We start from the raw sequence: 19,192 nt of genomic DNA on the forward strand, positions 1-19,192 counted from the left end.
TAAAACACTTACACGAACATTATTTCATTTTGCTCCTCACGACAGCCCTGGGAAGTACTATTATTTTCTTTTAACAAAGGAAAATGATGCCTACAATCTAGAATTCTGACCTCTAGGCTGCTTTGCATTACCTAGATTATACTAGTTGAGTGAACTAATCCCCAAAATGCATAGTGGGTAAACAAAGAAACATCCAGAAATTATTTCTTGCTAACCTGAGAGTCCAAGGCAGGTATTCCAGACTGGTGGTGGCTGCCTTCCATATGGTAATTCAAGGACCAAACTATCTATCCTGGGGCTCTGAAAATCTCCTAGAACCTTGTTGATATGTGTAGCAAGGCTGCCAAAGGGAAAGAGAGATGGGAGGAGGCATACCGCCTCTCTTTTAAGAGCCCTCCTGGAAGTGGCATGTCTAGATTTCCAAAACTTGGAATGCACACCCTGTAGTCTGTGCTCAGGAAGAAGAGATAGCACAACTGGTAAGCAGACACACTGAAGTTTCCTAGAAACATAATGCATACCCACTCAGGATCACCTCAATGTACAATTATAGAGAATAGCATGTGACTGTGTGAACAGTGCCTCCAGCTGAGCAAAGCCAAGATGAGAGTAGGTTCTGTGCGGACATGCAATTTCAAGTTTGGATGTGGATTAGGAAAATATAAATAGCCTATCAAGCAAGAGGTTTTGCAGAGATTAATTGCTTAGCCTAAGTTTGCATTTAAAATATATTCAACTTGTAAAAATAAGTTGAATTAAGGAAAAAGATTAAGTACTAAATATATGTAAATATGAGAAAAAACCTAATATTGATGTGAATGACTAAGGATGGAGATACTGTATTTATATCAGTTATGTTTTTTATGATAGTTAATCTTGGAAGAGAAGGAAAATAAAACTTCAGAGGGAAAAATAAAAAAGGTTTGCCAAACACCACTTCAATGCTCAGCATTGGAAATGCATTGGGAAATACAGAAAAATGGTCCTCCTGTCTTTGTGTTGTTTAAAACTTTATTCAGGAGATACACAAAATTTAGGGATGAGTGCAAAACTGGCTATTATTGAGTAGAAATGATTCTCAGGTGTAATGGGCTGCAGCTTTTCATAGGATGGAGCCTCTCCTGCTGAAATTAAACATGTTATTCTTTAATTTATTCGTTATTTCTACAAACATTTATTGTGTGTTTGCTGTGTTTCAGTAAGGTTCCTAACCCCCAGGATCTAACTATCTAGTGTTGGTGATGGTGGTTGGAGGAGACAAATGTCTGAACAAAGGAGTACAATTCAGAATTACAGGGGTTTTGATAGATATCTATGCAGGATATCTAGGGATGGAGGATTTTTTAATGTCAATAGGGACTTTGGAAATAATCAAGTCTAAAATCTCTCATTTAACAGATTAAAAAAAAAAAAACAACTGAGGCCCAGAGAGGTACGGTGACTCACCCAAGGTCACACCACTAGTTGATGAGCTAGTACTAGAATCCAGGTATACTGATCTCCAATCTCATTTGGCTGCATGGAAAGAATGTAAGTTAGGGGATTTACATTGGAGGTGAGATGAAATCATACATGAGAAATTTATCAAAATCCCCTGTGTATTTTTTACAGGTCAGTATCGAGGGGTGAAGTGACTACATGGTGCAGGAAGAATGGTTGCTTTGGGTGTTAGGAAATTTAAGTTCCATGCCTAGCTGTGACCACATACACAGAGTGTAGCCTTAGACAAATGATCTAACATACTAAAAGCAATGAATCCAGGTATTTGTTTAATATATATGGTTTTCAGTAGTGCCTGCTACCTCATCTCATTTGATTTTTGAAATAACCCTCTCAGGTGTGCCAGAAGGGTATCTTTATCCCCAATTTGCAGATGAGCAAACTGAGGTGCAGAAAGTCACACAGTGAATTAAGTGAGAAAATCAGTGTTAGAACTCCTGGATGCTTCTAGTCTAATGCTTTCCCTGTGATGCCATGTATATAACAAGTGTGGGACAACAGTGGTTAACCAAGAGTATTGTTTGATTATATTACAGATGCATTGTGAGAGGTTTATATGTATCCTGAGAATAATTGGAACCACACTTTTTGGAGTCTCTCTCCTCCTTGGAATCACAGCTGCTTATATTGTTGGCTACCAGTTTATCCAAACGGATAATTACTATTTCTCTTTTGGACTGTATGGTGCCTTTTTAGCATCACACCTCATCATCCAAAGCCTGTTTGCTTTTTTGGAGCATCGAAAAATGAAAAAATCCTTAGAAACCCCCATTAAGTTGAACAAAACAGTTGCTCTTTGCATCGCTGCATATCAAGAAGATCCAGACTACTTAAGGAAATGTTTGCAATCTGTGAAAAGGCTAACCTACCCTGGGATTAAAGTTGTCATGGTCATAGATGGGAACTCGGAAGATGACATTTACATGATGGACATCTTCAGTGAAGTCATGGGCAGGGACAAATCAGCCACTTACATCTGGAAGAACAACTTCCACGAAAAGGGTCCCGGTGAGACAGATGAATCACATAAAGAAAGCTCACAACATGTAACCCAATTGGTCTTGTCCAACAAAAGTGTTTGCATCATGCAAAAATGGGGTGGAAAAAGAGAAGTCATGTACACGGCATTCAGAGCACTGGGACGGAGTGTGGATTATGTACAGGTAGGTCTCCAAATTCCTGCCAGGGCAAACATACATTTAAATAAAGCCGCTTTTGTATCTCTCCAGTCATATGCTATAGCCCATCCTTGTCCCTTCTGAACACAGTACCTCTTTCAGTTCATTTGGAAACAGCATAACTGTTGAAAGCACATTTTGAAAATGAGAAAAAAAAAATCTTGTAAAACTGTTAAGACTATCTATGAAAATGCTTAACTTGTGCCATGTTATTGGTTAAACGTCAAGAATATTTTGACAGGAGACCCTTCCTTCCCTTCTCTCCCCCTCCCTTACCTTCTCTGCCCCCTTGTTTCTGCCAAGTCAAATCCAACGTCATTTTCCACAGTCTCTAATTCTCCAGCTTTGTAAGAAAAGAGTGTCTGCCTGAGCAGAAGGGTCTTGAGAAATTCTGCAGGCTGAAGGGAGGCTATAAAATGTTTTTTGCAGGGACTGGGCAAATGGGGTGGTGAGAACAATTTTGATTTAAAAGAACAAAAAATTCAAAACTGAGAGAGAGAAAGGAAAGGAAAACAAAAATGAAAAAGAAAACATCTTAGAGCAAAACAAAAGTAATGTTTACTTCGCTTCCCAAAGAGCATTACCTCATTCACTGCAACTTGACCTTTGAAAGCATTTGTGATGGTGTTTGCTTGCATGAAAATGAGACGGACTGTGTCTCTCATTAATTCCCGGACAGCTCACTATGGGGCTTTTCCTCTTCTAGTTCCCATTAAGGCTTTCTTCTTAACATTAGTAGGGTCCTTGTGAATTTTCTAGTTTTAATTTTATGCACATACTTAGATTTAGGTCATGATGATATTGAGAATAAAGAAATGACTCTGATTTAAGAAGTCCACTGGGATACACTTTCTCTCCTCTTAAGAGTGAAATTCTGCTTTTCAGAAGACCCATGAGGGGCCTTTATTGCCACAAAGTCACACCCAGTGGTTCTCCGGTAATGAGACTGGAATGGGCATTGGCTTTGCAGCCAATAGATGAAGGCTCTAACACAGGTATTAGTAGCTGGGTGACCTTGAGCAAAACCTTTCTCTCTGAGTCTCAGTTTTCTAGACAGAATAAACCAATGTCACAAGTGATTTGAGATAATTATTTCAAACAGTGTATTCCAAGTGTTTAGAAAAAGTCATTTATGATACTGGATTGACATTGTTAATATAATTAAACCTTTTTCTGTTAATATTGTTATTTATTATATTATCGTCTAGTCTTTCCTCAAAGATTATAGTATCTGTCAATTGCTACCATGGGATTAACTTTAGTTAACATCTGAAGTTTTGAGGCATTTCTTCATTATACTAATCTGCGTATTAATCTCACTTCCAGGGAGGTGGGAAAGTTTCTCAAGTTTCTTTCTCAAGTTTCTCCTAATTTCTCAATGGTAGAACTTTCACAGTTAAGGTGGTCTCAGTCATCTCAGGACATTCAGGATTTATATAATACAACTTTGGGCCTAGGTGAGAGACTAATAGGATATTTTTAAAGGAAGGGATCAGTGGGGGAAGTTATACAGCATATGAAAAATGAAACTCTGAGCTTAACACAAGAAAACATCTGTTTTGATATTTTGTCTTTAATTTTAGTTAGAACAACTGCTACATTTGTCATTTCTAATCAAGGCCTCATTGTGCGGAGTGTGTTTTTTTTTTTTTCTTTATTTTTTTAAATCAGCTCCTCCCAAGCCCTCTTCTCCCATCATTCTTGTTTTGAATTTTGTTTGTATCCTTGACAACTTTACACTGTGCCTGTCCAGGAAGAAATAATACAAAATATGAAATGTTAGAGTAGCTTCCTACTGGAGCCCTAACCGGGCTTGAGAGCTTCCCTTCCTCCATGTAGAGATGGAGGAAGCTTCCAGATAGACTGACCCAGGCAGCTGCTGCTAACTAGGTCCTGATGCCTCCTGGGACTCTCCACCAGTTCCAAGCACTCATACAAGGGTACAAATCTCTTGGCATTCTGAAACTGGTAATGCTATCCTGCCATCTCCAGATACTTAGCCATGTCTGACAAGTAAGAATGGCAATTTCATGAGGTTAAAACTAAACACTAATCACTCTCAGCTTCTATTCTGATTGACCTATAGTTCCAGAATTGCAAAGCAGAAGTCACAGGAAGCCAAAAGGGAGAGAGATTTGAGGATGTTGGCCACTAAGCATTACAAGCGAGGGAACTTGGAGTGCAGGCTGGTTAAGGAAAGAAGGAAGCAAAGTTCAGGTGGTAATACACAAGAGAAAATGGGGCCAGGGATGGAACTGACCATCTGCTCACATGCTTGCTGGAGAATACTGCTTAACTGTGGAGAGAGATGGCCAAAAGGATTGGTTTCCAGTTGCAGCTGGATCCTTGGCACTCGTCAGCACTTTTTTCACTTGCTTTTGAATAGATGTCCTGCTTATTGCTCTCATAACCTATTATTTCATACCTTCACCACTCTCCCAGAGCCCGATCCAAACTCCTCCCTGCTTAACTGCTAACAGATGACCTTGCTTCCTATTAAAGGGAAAGTCAAAAGTACTAGTTCTGAATGCTGTTGAGATTATCTTTTTACTCTTTTCTGCTTACATTGTTTCAAGAATACCCAACCTCACTTCCTGTCTCAAGGTTATCCTTTCCATCTATTCTCCTGGGACCTCTGGGTCTGCTTCTTCTGTTCTCCTTGGGAACAAGGCTTGACCAGTTACCACCTCTCCCTCTATCTGTTTCAGCTTTCATCTCTAGTCTTCTCAACTGACTGTCTCAGTCTTGCAGCCATTCACATACTGAATGCTGACATGGGGCCCCCAGGGAAGCTCTAGTCAAGGAGAAAGGCAGTGTGGCAGCAAATTTATCTGATGATGCTGATGGCTGCTTTCAGAGAGAAAATAGAAAAACAGGAGGAAAAAATTTTGAGAAAAGAAGATGAAGGGAATGAAAAATTAGAAAAAGAATGAGGAAGATTTTAAAAATCCAGAATCATTATATTTTCTAGAGAAACTTTATTTTTCAAAAAGAGACAGATTCTGACCGGTTCTGGATATGGCTTAATATAGGGTAAAAATCTCACTTACCTCTTTAAAATAGTTTTTATACTGGCATTTTAATTTACTAATGTAGCACATGTTTACAGAAATGTGTTTTAAAAATATAAAAGAAAGCACAATGGGCAAAATTAAAATTGTATGCAACAAATTCACAACTGATAGTTTAATACTTTCCAATGTATACCCTTCTATTTTTCCCTTATTTTTAAAACAGTTTGGGATTATATTTATTTTTTTGAATTTTTTTATATAATGGTATCGAAAGACTTAAAATATACTTTGTCTTGATTACATAATTGCTTTATCCCAATCTTTTATCACTGAACATGCATGTTACAACTGAAGTGGCCACCAGCCTATGCAACAAAAGAAAAAAAAAAACTCCAATATCCCTGGATGTGTGTATTAGGGATTTCCTAGGTATGAAATTATATGATATATATGAACATTTTCTAAGCAGGAAGATTATAGGAGGCATTTTTATCATTAATTTAATCTGGCAACATCCTAGATATCAAGAATTCTTTGAGTGGGAAAAAAGTAAAGCTATATCATCATTCACAACAATAGAATTGGCCCTTATTATTTATGGATTCTGTATTTGCAAATTTGCATACTTACTAAAATTTACTTATAACTCCAAAGTCAATACTCACAGTGTTTTGGTTATTTGCATGCATACTCACAGTGGCAAAATCTTGTAATTATCCAATGCATGTGTTCCCACTGAGGTCAAACAAGGTGATGCTTTGCCTTCTTTCAGCTTTTACACTGTAAACAATTATCCTCCTCATGGTTATCTGGTGCCATGTTTTTCACCTTTTTGTGCTTTTTCTTGGTGATGTAGCTATTTTAAATGGCCCCTAAGTGTACCTAGTGTTCCGAATCATAAGGAGCCTGTGGTATGCCTTATTGAGATGAGTTTCCTTTAGGCATGAGTTATTGTGTTGTCGGATGTGAGTTCAATAATAATGGATAAACAATATATATATTAAATAAAGTATATTTAAATAGAAGCACAAATAAAATAAGGTTATGTATTGATGAGTAGATGAACATGTGACCAGAAGAATGGATGAAATTAAAACTATAGTTCTACTAGAAGAAAATTTTCAATATTCAGTAATTCAGCATTCCTGGCAACCATAACTACTGTGATTAACAATAATCAACTATATGTAACATTTGTTTGGTTCTTGTTCTGTATACAAAGTCTAAGCAACTGAAATATTTGAAGGCCAATGTTGAGAATAGTGTTTCTTTGTGTCCCTCATTTTGGAGGATAATATTAAGAGCCCACTAAAATAGGAACAAGGAAGTCTGAATTCTATATCCAACTCTGTCATTTACTTGCCGAGGGCCTGGCCTCTATTGATTCATCAATTGATGTGATAGAACAGATCATCTCTAAGATCCCTCCCAGTTCAGGACTCTTAACTCAGTACTGGTTTAATTCCTCTGACACCTTAATTCTTTTTAGCAACATCCTGGAGGCTCTGCTACAGCAAGATCAAAAGAAAACAAAAAGGGATATCAGAATTTTCTTTTCATTTATCAGTTATTGTCATGTTTCTCACTTTCACTTTAATGGCCCTTTCCCCCCAAATTGGGTTCTTGAATATAAGCCCTAATTTAAGGGCCACCATTATAGGCTTCCCTGATTACCTTCTTTGGAATGAGAATTCCAAACATTTGGAATAAGGGTATTTCATGGTTTAAGCCTTTGAGGTGACAACATTTGGTTTCCCACTTTTCCAGCTGGCTTGTTACCTTTGCTTTGCACCTTTTATAAATTTCACTCATGTTTAAGTTTTCCTAGAAAGGAAAAGGGAATAACCAAATGACTCCTTTTTTCACTTTAATGATTGGAAGAGATTATTGGTTGGTGGTTGGCTTAAGGCAGGAGTTATTTTATAACAATTTGGACAATTCATTCTATCAAGGAAGGCTTATATCTTCCTAAGTCCTTTTAAAATGAGCAACAAAGTAGTGCCAAACTGCTTAGGTGTCCATAATGTAAAGGCTTCCCATTGGCTAGACTTGAGATCCTGTACCATAAACCTAGTTACTATAAGAGAAGATCATCCTCCCCATCCCCCAATCCCTTTCGCCAAAGAAAAATTGTCTTTTCTTTGAGGATATATATATTTTACTCATTAATTTCAAAGGGTTTTTATAGCGCTAGCATTTTTAGATTTTATGATTTTGTATTTGCTGCTTAGACTGAGGCTGGTTAACTTAGGTGTGTGCTTACATGTAAATTCCATTTATCCAGAATCCATATAAATAGAAAATCAAGATTTTTTTTAAAAAAAAATAAAGTGCCATATAGGATTGATAGTCTTAGAAGTTTGTTGTAATATAATTAATGACCATACCTTATGAATTTTTAACTATTTAAAAATGCAATTCTCAGGGTCTAGATTTTAAAAAGTAAAAGTTTGTCATTGACATTTATATATTTCTGGAACCAAAGATGATATTCCTGTGTTATGCAGCATCACATTCAGCAAGCTCAATGTTAATGAAGAGATGTCAAGTCAAGATACAACAAACGCGTCTGTAAGTTTCACTGGGTCCAGGGTTCACCCTTTGCTACATGATGAACTTTCACACACTGTACCATAGAGGCATATTCCAGGTCATGAACGAATCTTAATCAGCTGCAAACTATTCTCTAATTATTCTACTTTCCCCCCCTCATTAACAACCCATTCTAAGAAATTTTACATTGTTTGCTCAAGAATTCAACTCATTTACTTGTGTTGAATATTGGGAGAGGCATTGGTTCCCCTCTCTCTGGGTGAGTCATAGTTTATTTACAGTAATTATAAGCAGGACCTTCTCTCTTTGGACTAGTGTCCTGAATTTGTGCCTCTGGTTTTGGTTTATCGCTTCTTACTATATATGACTTTCATTTATTGAACATTTACTATGAGCTAGCCATTATTAAGAGTTTTACATACCTTATCTCATTAGCTAACCAACCATTACAAAAAACTTATGAGGTAGATAAGATTATCCATATTTTTCACCTAAGGAACAGAGGCTTAGGGACAGGAGGTAAGGAGTCCACAGTTAAGAAACTAGTCCATGTTTATTATATAACTGGTAAATGGTGGATTGGGACCCAGATCTATTTGATACCAAGGCCTTGTATAGTGCTTGCTTTTCCTCACAGTAGTGTATTTACTCTGGTGCTACACTGTTAGCAGTTCAGAGAGAATGGCACCATCTTATTTGCCAATAAGAAATTATTTGTGAATTTTTTGGTTTTGGCCCTTACCCCTTTTCTTTAGAGAAGGAGGTGGTACAAATATTTCCATTTACTTTTTAATTAAGTTGTGGTAGGGACCAAGAGCTAATTCTATATGCTCTAGAGATAGTCTTACTAGGTCAATGTTAAGATGAAAGGTCAAGGTTAAGATCAAGGGTCAAGGTTAAGAAAGAGTTGAGCCTTACAAGCAAGAAAAAAGTGAAGCCAGTAGCAACAGAAGGAGTCTTGATTTATTTCCCACCTGTCCCCTCACTGAAGGCAGCCAAAGCAATTAAGATTTTCCTCTTGCTGTGTTGGCTCTCAATGCTCTTTGAAGTGGTATGAAAAGTAGGGAGGAGAGCCATGAGCCATCAGTCCATGTAAAAGGAAAGATATTTTAAAAAGTAAAACATGGAGACTTAGCATTTCAGACTTGGGTCTTAGAATTTAATAGGCATTTGGTAATAAATAACAATATTTCTAGAGGGAATTTTTTTTTAGAGTGTTGTGAGGTAAATTACCTTTAAGATCAGTAAGATAAGTTGGAATGGACAGAAATGCTATAGATGGTTCCAATAAATTTGAATTTGTTCGTGTGCTAAGAGATTCTCTGAATCTAATCAATTCCCATGTCCATTTTAGTGATTCTCTCTAAGGAACCATCTGTTTGTAGTAATGATTGCCATGATTAGATGTGGATTTACTTTGGGAGTATTAAAAAATTAAAGATCATTATCTTATACCAATGAAATATTTCTCTACAGTCCTTTGTTTTGTTTTGTTTGAGACAGAGTCTTGTTCTGTTGCCTGGGCTAGAGTGCTGTGGCGTCAGCCTAGCTCACAGCAAACTCAAACTCCTGGGCTCAAGTGATCCTCTCGCCTCAGCCTCCCAGAGTGCTAGGATTATAGGCTTGAGCCACCACACTTGGCCTCTACAGTCCTTTGTAATTCACAAAGTACTTTTACATGCAGTATCACTGATGTGCCATGATAGTAAGTGGCTTGTTCAAGGTGATAGAAGTAGTAAGTTACAAGACTCAAGACTTTAATTGAGGCTTCTTGATTCTACGGGCCCTTATTCATATAATAGGTAAAATCTTGGCTAAAGAAAATCTAGTTTATTGAAATCCTATACTTTATACAGTTAGTGCTCTTCATAACTTAAAGATAGAGATAACTTTAAAAAATCTACCAAGTTAGCACTGGGGCTTCAAACATATTTAATCTCAACTTCATTGTTATATTTATGAAAGCAGAACCCTCCCCCTGTGCCCAGTTATTTTGAACTCAGGGTTGGCAAACTTTACTTATAAAAGGCTAGATAGTAGATATTAGACTTTGCACACTGTATGGTTTCTGTTGTAACTATTCAACTTGGTTGTTGTAGAGTGAAAAGCAGCCATAAATAATGTATAAGTGAATGAGCATGGCTGGATTCCAATAAAACTTTATTTGTAAACACTAAAATTGGAATATTATGTAATTTCCATGTGTCACAAAATATTCTTCTTTTGATTTCTTTTAACTATTTAAAAATGTAAAACCATTCTGAGCCCACAGACCATATCAAAACAAGTGGGAGGCTGGACTTGACCTGTAGGTCTGTTTGCCAACCCCTGTTTTAGGGAGGAAAGAGAGGGAATTCACTCTTGGCTAGAGTAGTGATACAGGAAGAGTGATGGGCTTATGCCCTGTAGTTGATGATTCTGTGGTTAAAGCTGAGGTGGCTGGTTACTCCCAATAATGTCTTTTTGTCTTGACGTGTTTCATTCCGTTTACTCAAAAGTTGGTGACTTTGCTTCATTTCCATATCTCCGAGTGAGAAATCTTATAACTCGTGATCGTGTGGTTTCAACAAATTACAGCGATACATTCAGTGTGGCCAAAAAGATATTTTGGTTTGTTCTGTGTCCTGTGTTCAAATCATGTCCGGTAGTTTTTCCTTATGTGTGGTTCAACTCTGCATGGACTGGTGTATGTCTCCCGCAGACTGGAGCCAAGACCTAAATAGTCAACATTCATGAAATTGCATACTTGTTATTAATTAGTGAGGAGACAGCTAGAAATTCTGTTCCTGCCATCTGGAATTTAAGAAGGACAAAAGTTAAGCTCTTTCTACCCTAATAAGTAAATGTCATTGTGTCCCTGAATGCACGTGCTTTTACAGATTGTCAAACAAAGACTGTGGCTTTCTAGTTTGCATTCTATCACCAAATAGCATCCAGAAGATGAAATTTTTTAAAGCTCTTAAATCCTACTATAACAAACCCTTTCTCAAGAGATTTCTGAGCTTTCTCTTCCGACATAGCTAAACTCAATGTGTGAACAATCTCTCAGAGAACTTCTGGCACTTTGCTATTAGGAACTGGGAGTGGCAAGGACCAATTTAAATACGCAGAACCTCAGAAGTTTGGTTTCAGTTTGGTCATTTCAAAGAGGCAATTCCGCTGGCCTGGTTGTGCTCACAAGCAGGCAGACTTATTTGAACATTAATTCTGGGTTGCTCCCTTCCTGTTGTTTTTAGTCTTATTTTAGCCTTCTGGTTTTACCTCTTCCAGCTTGAGTCAATAGAGGTGGGTGTGGCCATAAAGTCAGGATGCTGGATTCTAAAGATGGATTGGACTTCTGCCTTCACCCTTCTCTCCCCTCATCACAGATCTCCTGCCCAGCTTGTAGCCATATACAAACCAGTGACTGACAAGGCATGGAAGAGGCAAAACATTGCTTTCGGAGGAATTTGTCTAGGCTAGGGAGGCTTGGGATCCTTGGATACAAACGCAAGTGTTAGTGACATCCTATTTTGTACAATGACAGACTCATACCTAGCTTCTGCCTAAATTATTTTTTCTTAAAGTAAGTGTGACTATGTTGAACCTAAATGGAATGCCAAAAAAACAATAAATGAATTTTTGTTTAGAAAATGAGTGCTCTAAATATAAATAAGCAAAACAAAATAAAAAATCAGAAGTTAACCCCAAAGTAGCTATAGTTTTGCTAAAGGGGTAAGTTCACTTTTTATAATTGGATGCCCCATATATTCCGTATGTCATAAGTTTTAATAATGCACTTAAGTTGCTATTTTTACCAGTATTCTTCAATAACATAAAATCTTTTCAGAAAAAAAATAGCTATTAGTAAAATTTGAGACAGATACTTTTTTAAAATGTTGTGATTCCTTAGCTAATAATGTAAGGGACTCATGTTCCATATTATCTAAGGTCTCTTTCAACTCAGATTTTGTTTCTACAAATTGATTATTTTTTTATTATTCAAAACTCGTATATCAAATGCTGACTATTTTTATAGAGTAGCTTGGAGAACTGTTAAGATAATTACTTTTGATATAAAGAAACAGGCTAAGTTTTGATTCGATCCAACCAGTTTAGCCAGACTTGCTGGCAGAATAATGGCTGATAAGTTTGTATCTGCTAGGGTCTTTCTGCATTCAGCAAAAAAGTATAGTGTGTCCAATTAGTAAATGTTGCAGTGATGGGGAGATGGGAACATTTTTTTTCCCTACTTTTTTTCTGCTTCTGATTTTTCTCTGATCATGTGGAGGAAACTCCAGGTACCTGGCCTTTCCCCACTGTCTCATTTCTTCTTTTTTAAGAGAAGAGGAGTAACTTAACCTGAATAGTGATTATGGAAGGAGTAATAGGAAGCCCAGCTCCTTCCCTCTTCTGGGAGTGGGCTACACCCCAGGAGCATGCAGCAGCCATGCCTGTGGAAGGGGCATATACTGCATCTGCAGGAGGAGGCTAGTTCCCCTTAGAGCCTGTCTGGGACTTAGTATAGTGTCTAAAATAGGGGAACGGAATTATCAACAGAATTATGAAGCCCGCCTCTCTGCAGATATAAACCCTATTCTCCGTATCAGCTTTATAAGTTTACAGGTGATAGTTTGGTTTTGTATCTGCTTTATTCTTCTGTTTAATTTTTCAATTGATTCAGAAATCAGGCTGGAAAGAAAAGTACTAATTATAACCCTGTCCCAATAGAAATGTCTATTATGGATGCACAGGTATCAACTACCTCCAATAATTTTCTTGAAGTTGTATTTTGTTTGGATACACAATTGCTTTTTTCTTGGCCCATAGAAAGATTGTTTTTAAAAGCAATAATTGACATTCCTAGAATAGCTTAAAGTGATTTACATCTACTAGATGAACACTTAATGCTTTAGAATAAAAGATGTTTTAAAGATCTTTAAATATCTTTAAAAGTCTTTAAAGCTAGTTCCCTTTGTGAAGTCATTTACTAAGCCCAGGCCATACGGACGTCTTGCTTCAGAACTATACCATCATCTGCAGGAGAATTGCTCTCCTGTCTTCTATTCATTGTATTAATAAAATGTGGTATGTGTATACCATGGAGTACTGTTCAGCTGTAAAAGAAATGGTGAACTAATACCTCTTATATTAACATGGATGGAACTGGAGACCATTCTTCTAAGTGAGGTATCATAAGAATGGAAAAACACCACATGTACTCCCCATTAAATTGGAACTAATCAATCAATACTTATGTGCACATATGGAAATAACATGCATCAGAAATCAAGCAGGTGGGAGGGGGGAGGAGGGGATGGGTAAATTCACACCTGACAGGTACAATGCACACTATCTGGGTGATGGGCACACTTATAATTTTGAATCGAATGGTTCAAAATGTACCATTTACGTAACCAAAACATTTGTACCCCCATAATAGTCTGAAATTAAAAAAAATGAAATAAAATAGGAAAACCATTGTTAAATATGTCTCTCTTTCAAAAATATCATAAGATCTTCTTGTCATTCAGACCTGAGAGACAATTGCCTAAAAGCCTTATTTAAGGCAACTGGGAAAAAAACTATAGACTAGATATCTAGAGTACCCAAACATTCTAGTTTGCCAGTGGTGTTACCAGGGACATGAGACTTTCATTGCCAAAACTGGGGACAACCATGGCAAACTGGGACATGCTGGTCACCCTACAGCTCATACCTAGCACATCACTTCAGCTGTTCTGCCCAGCAATGTCGTTAACTTAAATATGAAGCTTCCTGAAAAATAAGCTCTTCGTATTGGCCATGATATAACTAACGAGCCCTCTTTCATTCTTGTGACACTTGCTGACTGAGGCCTCCTGATAATAAAGATGAGGGCATAGTATGTGGGCCCACTTTTGATTGTATGCAGTGTACTCACGGGTCTACCTTCTCTTTAACTCATTTTCTACTGTCTTCTTTGCAGGTTTGTGATTCAGATACCATGCTTGACCCTGCCTCATCTGTGGAGATGGTAAAAGTTTTAGAAGAAGACCCCATGGTTGGAGGTGTCGGGGGAGATGTCCAGGTACATATGGCTTCATCTTTTGTATGAGACACTTTTAATAGCACTCTGGCTCATTGGTTCCTTGAACATACATTTATTACATACTGACTCTGCCAGGTATTGTTGTTGGTGTTGAAGACACATTAGAATGTGCCTTGGACCCACTTCACTGTCTCTTTTCCAATTAAAAATTGAAATAATTTAGGATTTCCTTGCTTAGTCCTGGAGTATAACCTATGTCTTTAGTGGCTGATAAGTTATATGCAACATATTAATAACATAAATGTGCAATGATTTCTACCATATATCCTTGGATCATAACTTAATATTTCATGTTCTGCTAAACTCTAATGTTGGGGTTTAGTTACAAGGGTAAACAAACAGAACTGTGGTGGGGAATGGATTATATATCTTATACCCGTATATTTAAATACTGGTTAATATGTGGTTGGTCAAAAATCCAAACTGGAAAATAGGAAGAAAAAAGAAACAACAACTTAAATTTATACTAGTGAGAAAGGCAAAGAAAGAAATAATAAGTAGATTTTCCAATATGACCCATCATTTGCTACTGATGGAAAAGTGATTAGAGAAACAAATATTGATGAAGGTAGTTTCATGTTTGTGAGATGGAAAAATGAATGTGTGAAAATATGTAAAAATAAAGAATTCTCTTGAAACACGAGATTAGATTTTGGCAAAAGTGGAGAAGTACATGGAAAATTGACTTTAAAATTTAGATATTATGTTGTTGTATGACTCATTTTGTATATGCAGGTTGATAGTAAAGGCAAAGAAATTGCATTAGAAATGACAAAGAAATAGCCTAGTGATAAAAAAGAAAGCATGCAAAATCCAGATAAAAACTAAACAAAATTGAGACAGGAGAGAATTTAGAAACAGTGCCAAGAAAAAAACTTAAAAAAATTTCAAAAGCCTTTATAAAAAGAGTTATTTTAGGATTCAGATTTTGCCAGGAGACAAGAGCAAACTCTTTTATCACTGGCATTGTGAAAAAGCGTGGAGAAGGGAGAAGGAAAATTAACAGCCAAGGATTGGATGATTTGGAAATTAACCAGAATAGAAAGGACTAAAATTTAAGAACTTTCAAATCTTAGATGGTAGGAAAGAGTGCCTGGGAGAAGAATTTGGGGACTGAGGGCTAAAGCCTAAAAGCCTCAATCTTATAACACAACAATAAGAACAAGAATAAACATCATAGCAAAAAGAGGGCAGAGAATGATGAAGTAGAGAAAAAATTTTCACCATCAAAGAATCCCAACATATGCACACAACAACTTAACAAATCAATCTAGTAACACAGTATTGGAGAAAACACAGTATAATCATGTCAAAAGAGGAAGGAAGCCAAAATGGGAAGATAAAATAACAAATCTCACTTTAGGTAGTTAATCTCAGGATGGTGCAGGTTTTGTTGGTATTTTTATCTAAAGCTTACCTTTTGTATTTTCCTTCTTGCAGATTTTAAACAAGTACGATTCCTGGATCTCCTTCCTCAGCAGTGTGAGATACTGGATGGCTTTTAACATAGAAAGGGCCTGTCAGTCTTATTTTGGGTGTGTCCAGTGCATTAGTGGACCTCTGGGAATGTACAGAAACTCCTTGCTGCATGAGTTTGTGGAAGACTGGTATAATCAGGAATTTATGGGGAACCAATGTAGTTTTGGAGATGACAGGCATCTAACGAACCGGGTGCTGAGTCTGGGCTATGCAACAAAATACACAGCTCGATCCAAGTGCCTTACTGAAACACCTATAGAATATCTCAGATGGTTAAACCAGCAGACCCGTTGGAGCAAGTCGTACTTCCGAGAGTGGCTGTACAATGCAATGTGGTTTCACAAACATCACTTGTGGATGACCTACGAGGCGGTTATCACTGGATTCTTTCCTTTCTTCCTCATTGCCACAGTAATCCAGCTCTTCTACCGAGGTAAAATTTGGAACATCCTCCTCTTCTTGTTAACTGTCCAGCTAGTAGGTCTCATCAAATCATCTTTTGCCAGCTGCCTTAGAGGAAATATCGTCATGGTCTTCATGTCTCTCTACTCAGTGTTATACATGTCCAGTTTACTTCCCGCCAAGATGTTTGCCATCGCAACCATAAACAAAGCTGGGTGGGGCACATCAGGAAGGAAAACCATTGTTGTTAATTTCATAGGACTCATCCCAGTGTCAGTTTGGTTTACAATCCTCCTGGGTGGTGTGATTTTCACCATTTATAAGGAATCCAAAAAGCCATTTTCGGAATCCAAACAGACAGTTCTAATTGTTGGAACGTTGCTCTATGCATGCTATTGGGTCATGCTTTTGACGCTGTATGTGGTTCTCATCAATAAGTGTGGCAGGCGGAAGAAGGGACAACAGTATGACATGGTGCTTGATGTATGATATCACATGGTTTGACGTTTGCAGTCGCATATACCACCTTAGTTCCTCTAGGGGCTGTACAGTATTGTGGCATCAGATAATGCCACCAAAGGAGACATATCACTGCTGCTGGGACTTGAACAAAGACATTTCTATGGATTTATTTTCATTCTGCCAAAGTAAAACAATACATCAACAAGAAGAATCTCAGATTTAACCTGTCATTTCTATGAAAATGGGATGAATTCTTTGTTTATGCACTTTTTCCTTACTGTGCATCCACCTGAAAGTGTTTTGTCCTATATACCTCACTAGCCATGCTTTATGTGGGTTATCATGGAAGAAAAAGATTTTGGAAACTCAAGGAAAATTTCTTTCAACCTATACAACCTAACTTATGGACTGTTTTGATAATTTTTTTTAGGAAGGATTTTCTTTTTAACTTTACCAAATGAAATGCCAAAGGAAATTTAAAGGCCGTTGGCTGTGCTGTATTTTGATATAATTGTACTGTGTTTTTAAATTTTGTATGCCAATTTTTAAAACAAATTTTACATATTTCTATATTTTACTTCTCTGCCAAAATACACCTGTTCTTCCTTTTTTTTAAAATAAAATAAGTTCTGAAAAAAATTCATACTTAAAAAACCTGCCCAAAATGTGAAGCTTGGTTGACTGATGTTCATGATAGAAAGAATAAAATGTTTCTCTCTCTCTCTACCTTTTAAAATTGAATAGTTTATTTCTGTGAAAAAAGTATTTAAACTTTCAATATTTTAACTTTTGTTTTCATTTCTTTTAGAAAAGGCCAATATACCTGTCACACTTTGGGAGTAAAAACACATACTTTCATGTGTACAAAAGAAAAAATAAGTCATTGAAACTCAAGGCCAAAGGGTAGAAAAGTGCAATTTTTTCATAAGATTAATAAAAAGGGAGTGCTAGTCCTTGAAAGACAAAAATAGGCATCCAGCAATGGACAAACCATGAGTATCAAAGATGAATAATCTTTGGAGATACTGGCAGTGTTTTCCCAGGCCAAGTAAAATGGAAAGTGGAAAAATTATCTGTATAATTTGGACAAATATAGTGCAGTTCATCAAAGGTTTGGTTCTGTGGCCCGAATTTACCAGATCCCATCTAGATATTGAACATGTTTCACCTGTCTTATTTTTCAGCTTGCCATTTCACTTTACATGTTGGTATGATGTTTACACAGGTGAGTTGAATAAATTATAATAAATCTAAAACACATAGGTTCAAAATTGGCAGATTTATGCTGCAAGTGTCCTCTTTCACTTTCTAGGGAAGGAAGATATTTTTTTCTGAATTATACAGATCATTGTTTCATCTCTCCTGTTCTTGGCCTATATAAAATTGTCTACACAGTAGAAATTAATATGAAGGTTCAATAAGTATATCAAGAAGTGGCGCATATAAAAATAGGTACTCTGAACTTAGCCTCAAGCATCCAATTTGACCTTTTACACAACTGATCTTGCCTTGTAGCTGGTGCTGTGTAGACTTGTGTTAAAAACACGATCAAAATACGGGAATAGTTGAATAAACAGTATTGTGGTGAAGCAGACACACATGGAGAAATGTTAAACCCGTGCTTCCTACCTTTCTGCTTTTTTATGCAGTCATCTATGTTACACCTATCCTGCCTAAGAAAAAGCTGCACGTTCTACCTTCAGAGTACAAAAAGGTATATGACATTATGAAACTCAGGCTCTCACGGACTGGGGAGCTTGTGGGAAACAAACACACCATACCAATAAGTGAGACTAAAACTTGAGTTTGCCTTTTTAACTATTTATGTTCTAAGTTAAGCTTTGATAACATTCAAATGTCAAATTCTCTCATTCTTATAAAAAGTTGAATTAATTGCCTGTATTTATTTTAGCAATTATTCAATGTATTTCCAGTATAGGATGTATAGTATAATTAATTTTTTTGTAAATAAAATATTTTTGATAAGATTATTGCCTTTTTTTCCTAAGGGAAGGGGGAACTTTGTTTTTCTCATTGTAATGGTATGCATTTAAGAATGGGGCTTATAGAAAAAATATCAGGGTTGGTAAAAGATAATATGTCATTTAATGTTGCTTATCTTTAGGTAGAAATCCCCAAAATTGGTGTGGTTTAGAAATCCAGAAAACCAGAAGGGAAAGAGAGAGATGGGTAGAAGAGAGAGAGAGAGAGAGGAGCAGGGGAGAGAGAGAAAGGAGAAAGGGGATGAGAAAAAGAGAGAGAGAGGCTATCTCAATTATCATTTCCCCTGTCTCTGATCTGCACTTTATTCCACTTCCCTTGAAAGCAGCCCAAATTTAGACAAAAGTTTTATTATAGGAACTTATCATAGCAGGAAAAAAAAATCACAGATATACAGAAAAGTTATAAGCAAGTTTGTTTATTATTATAGCATTCTTTTCAAATATCAAAACCTTAAAATAACCTAAAATCAAATAATGAGGGCAATAATTATGTGAATTATGATACATACAAGCAATGGAACATCATTAGCT

The 19,192-nt window shown here is 36.7% G+C and overlaps 1 protein-coding gene across 1 annotated transcript in view; it reads left to right on the plus strand.

Annotated features, from left to right (window-relative positions):
* The window catches only part of HAS2 (hyaluronan synthase 2), a 28,332-nt gene extending 9,686 nt beyond the window's left edge, over positions 1 to 18,646 (plus strand). Inside the window, exons 2-4 of the mRNA XM_045560377.1 lie at positions 2,037 to 2,663; positions 14,193 to 14,294; positions 15,756 to 18,646. Coding sequence (XP_045416333.1) covers positions 2,037 to 2,663; positions 14,193 to 14,294; positions 15,756 to 16,685 — 1,659 coding nt within the window. The 3' untranslated portion in view covers positions 16,686 to 18,646. The remainder of the gene's footprint in view (positions 1 to 2,036; positions 2,664 to 14,192; positions 14,295 to 15,755) is intronic.
* Positions 18,647 to 19,192: the final 546 nt, after the last annotated feature.

The sequence above is a fragment of the Lemur catta genome, chromosome 9, assembly GCF_020740605.2.
Source record: "Lemur catta isolate mLemCat1 chromosome 9, mLemCat1.pri, whole genome shotgun sequence".
Classification (NCBI taxonomy): domain Eukaryota; kingdom Metazoa; phylum Chordata; class Mammalia; order Primates; family Lemuridae; genus Lemur; species Lemur catta.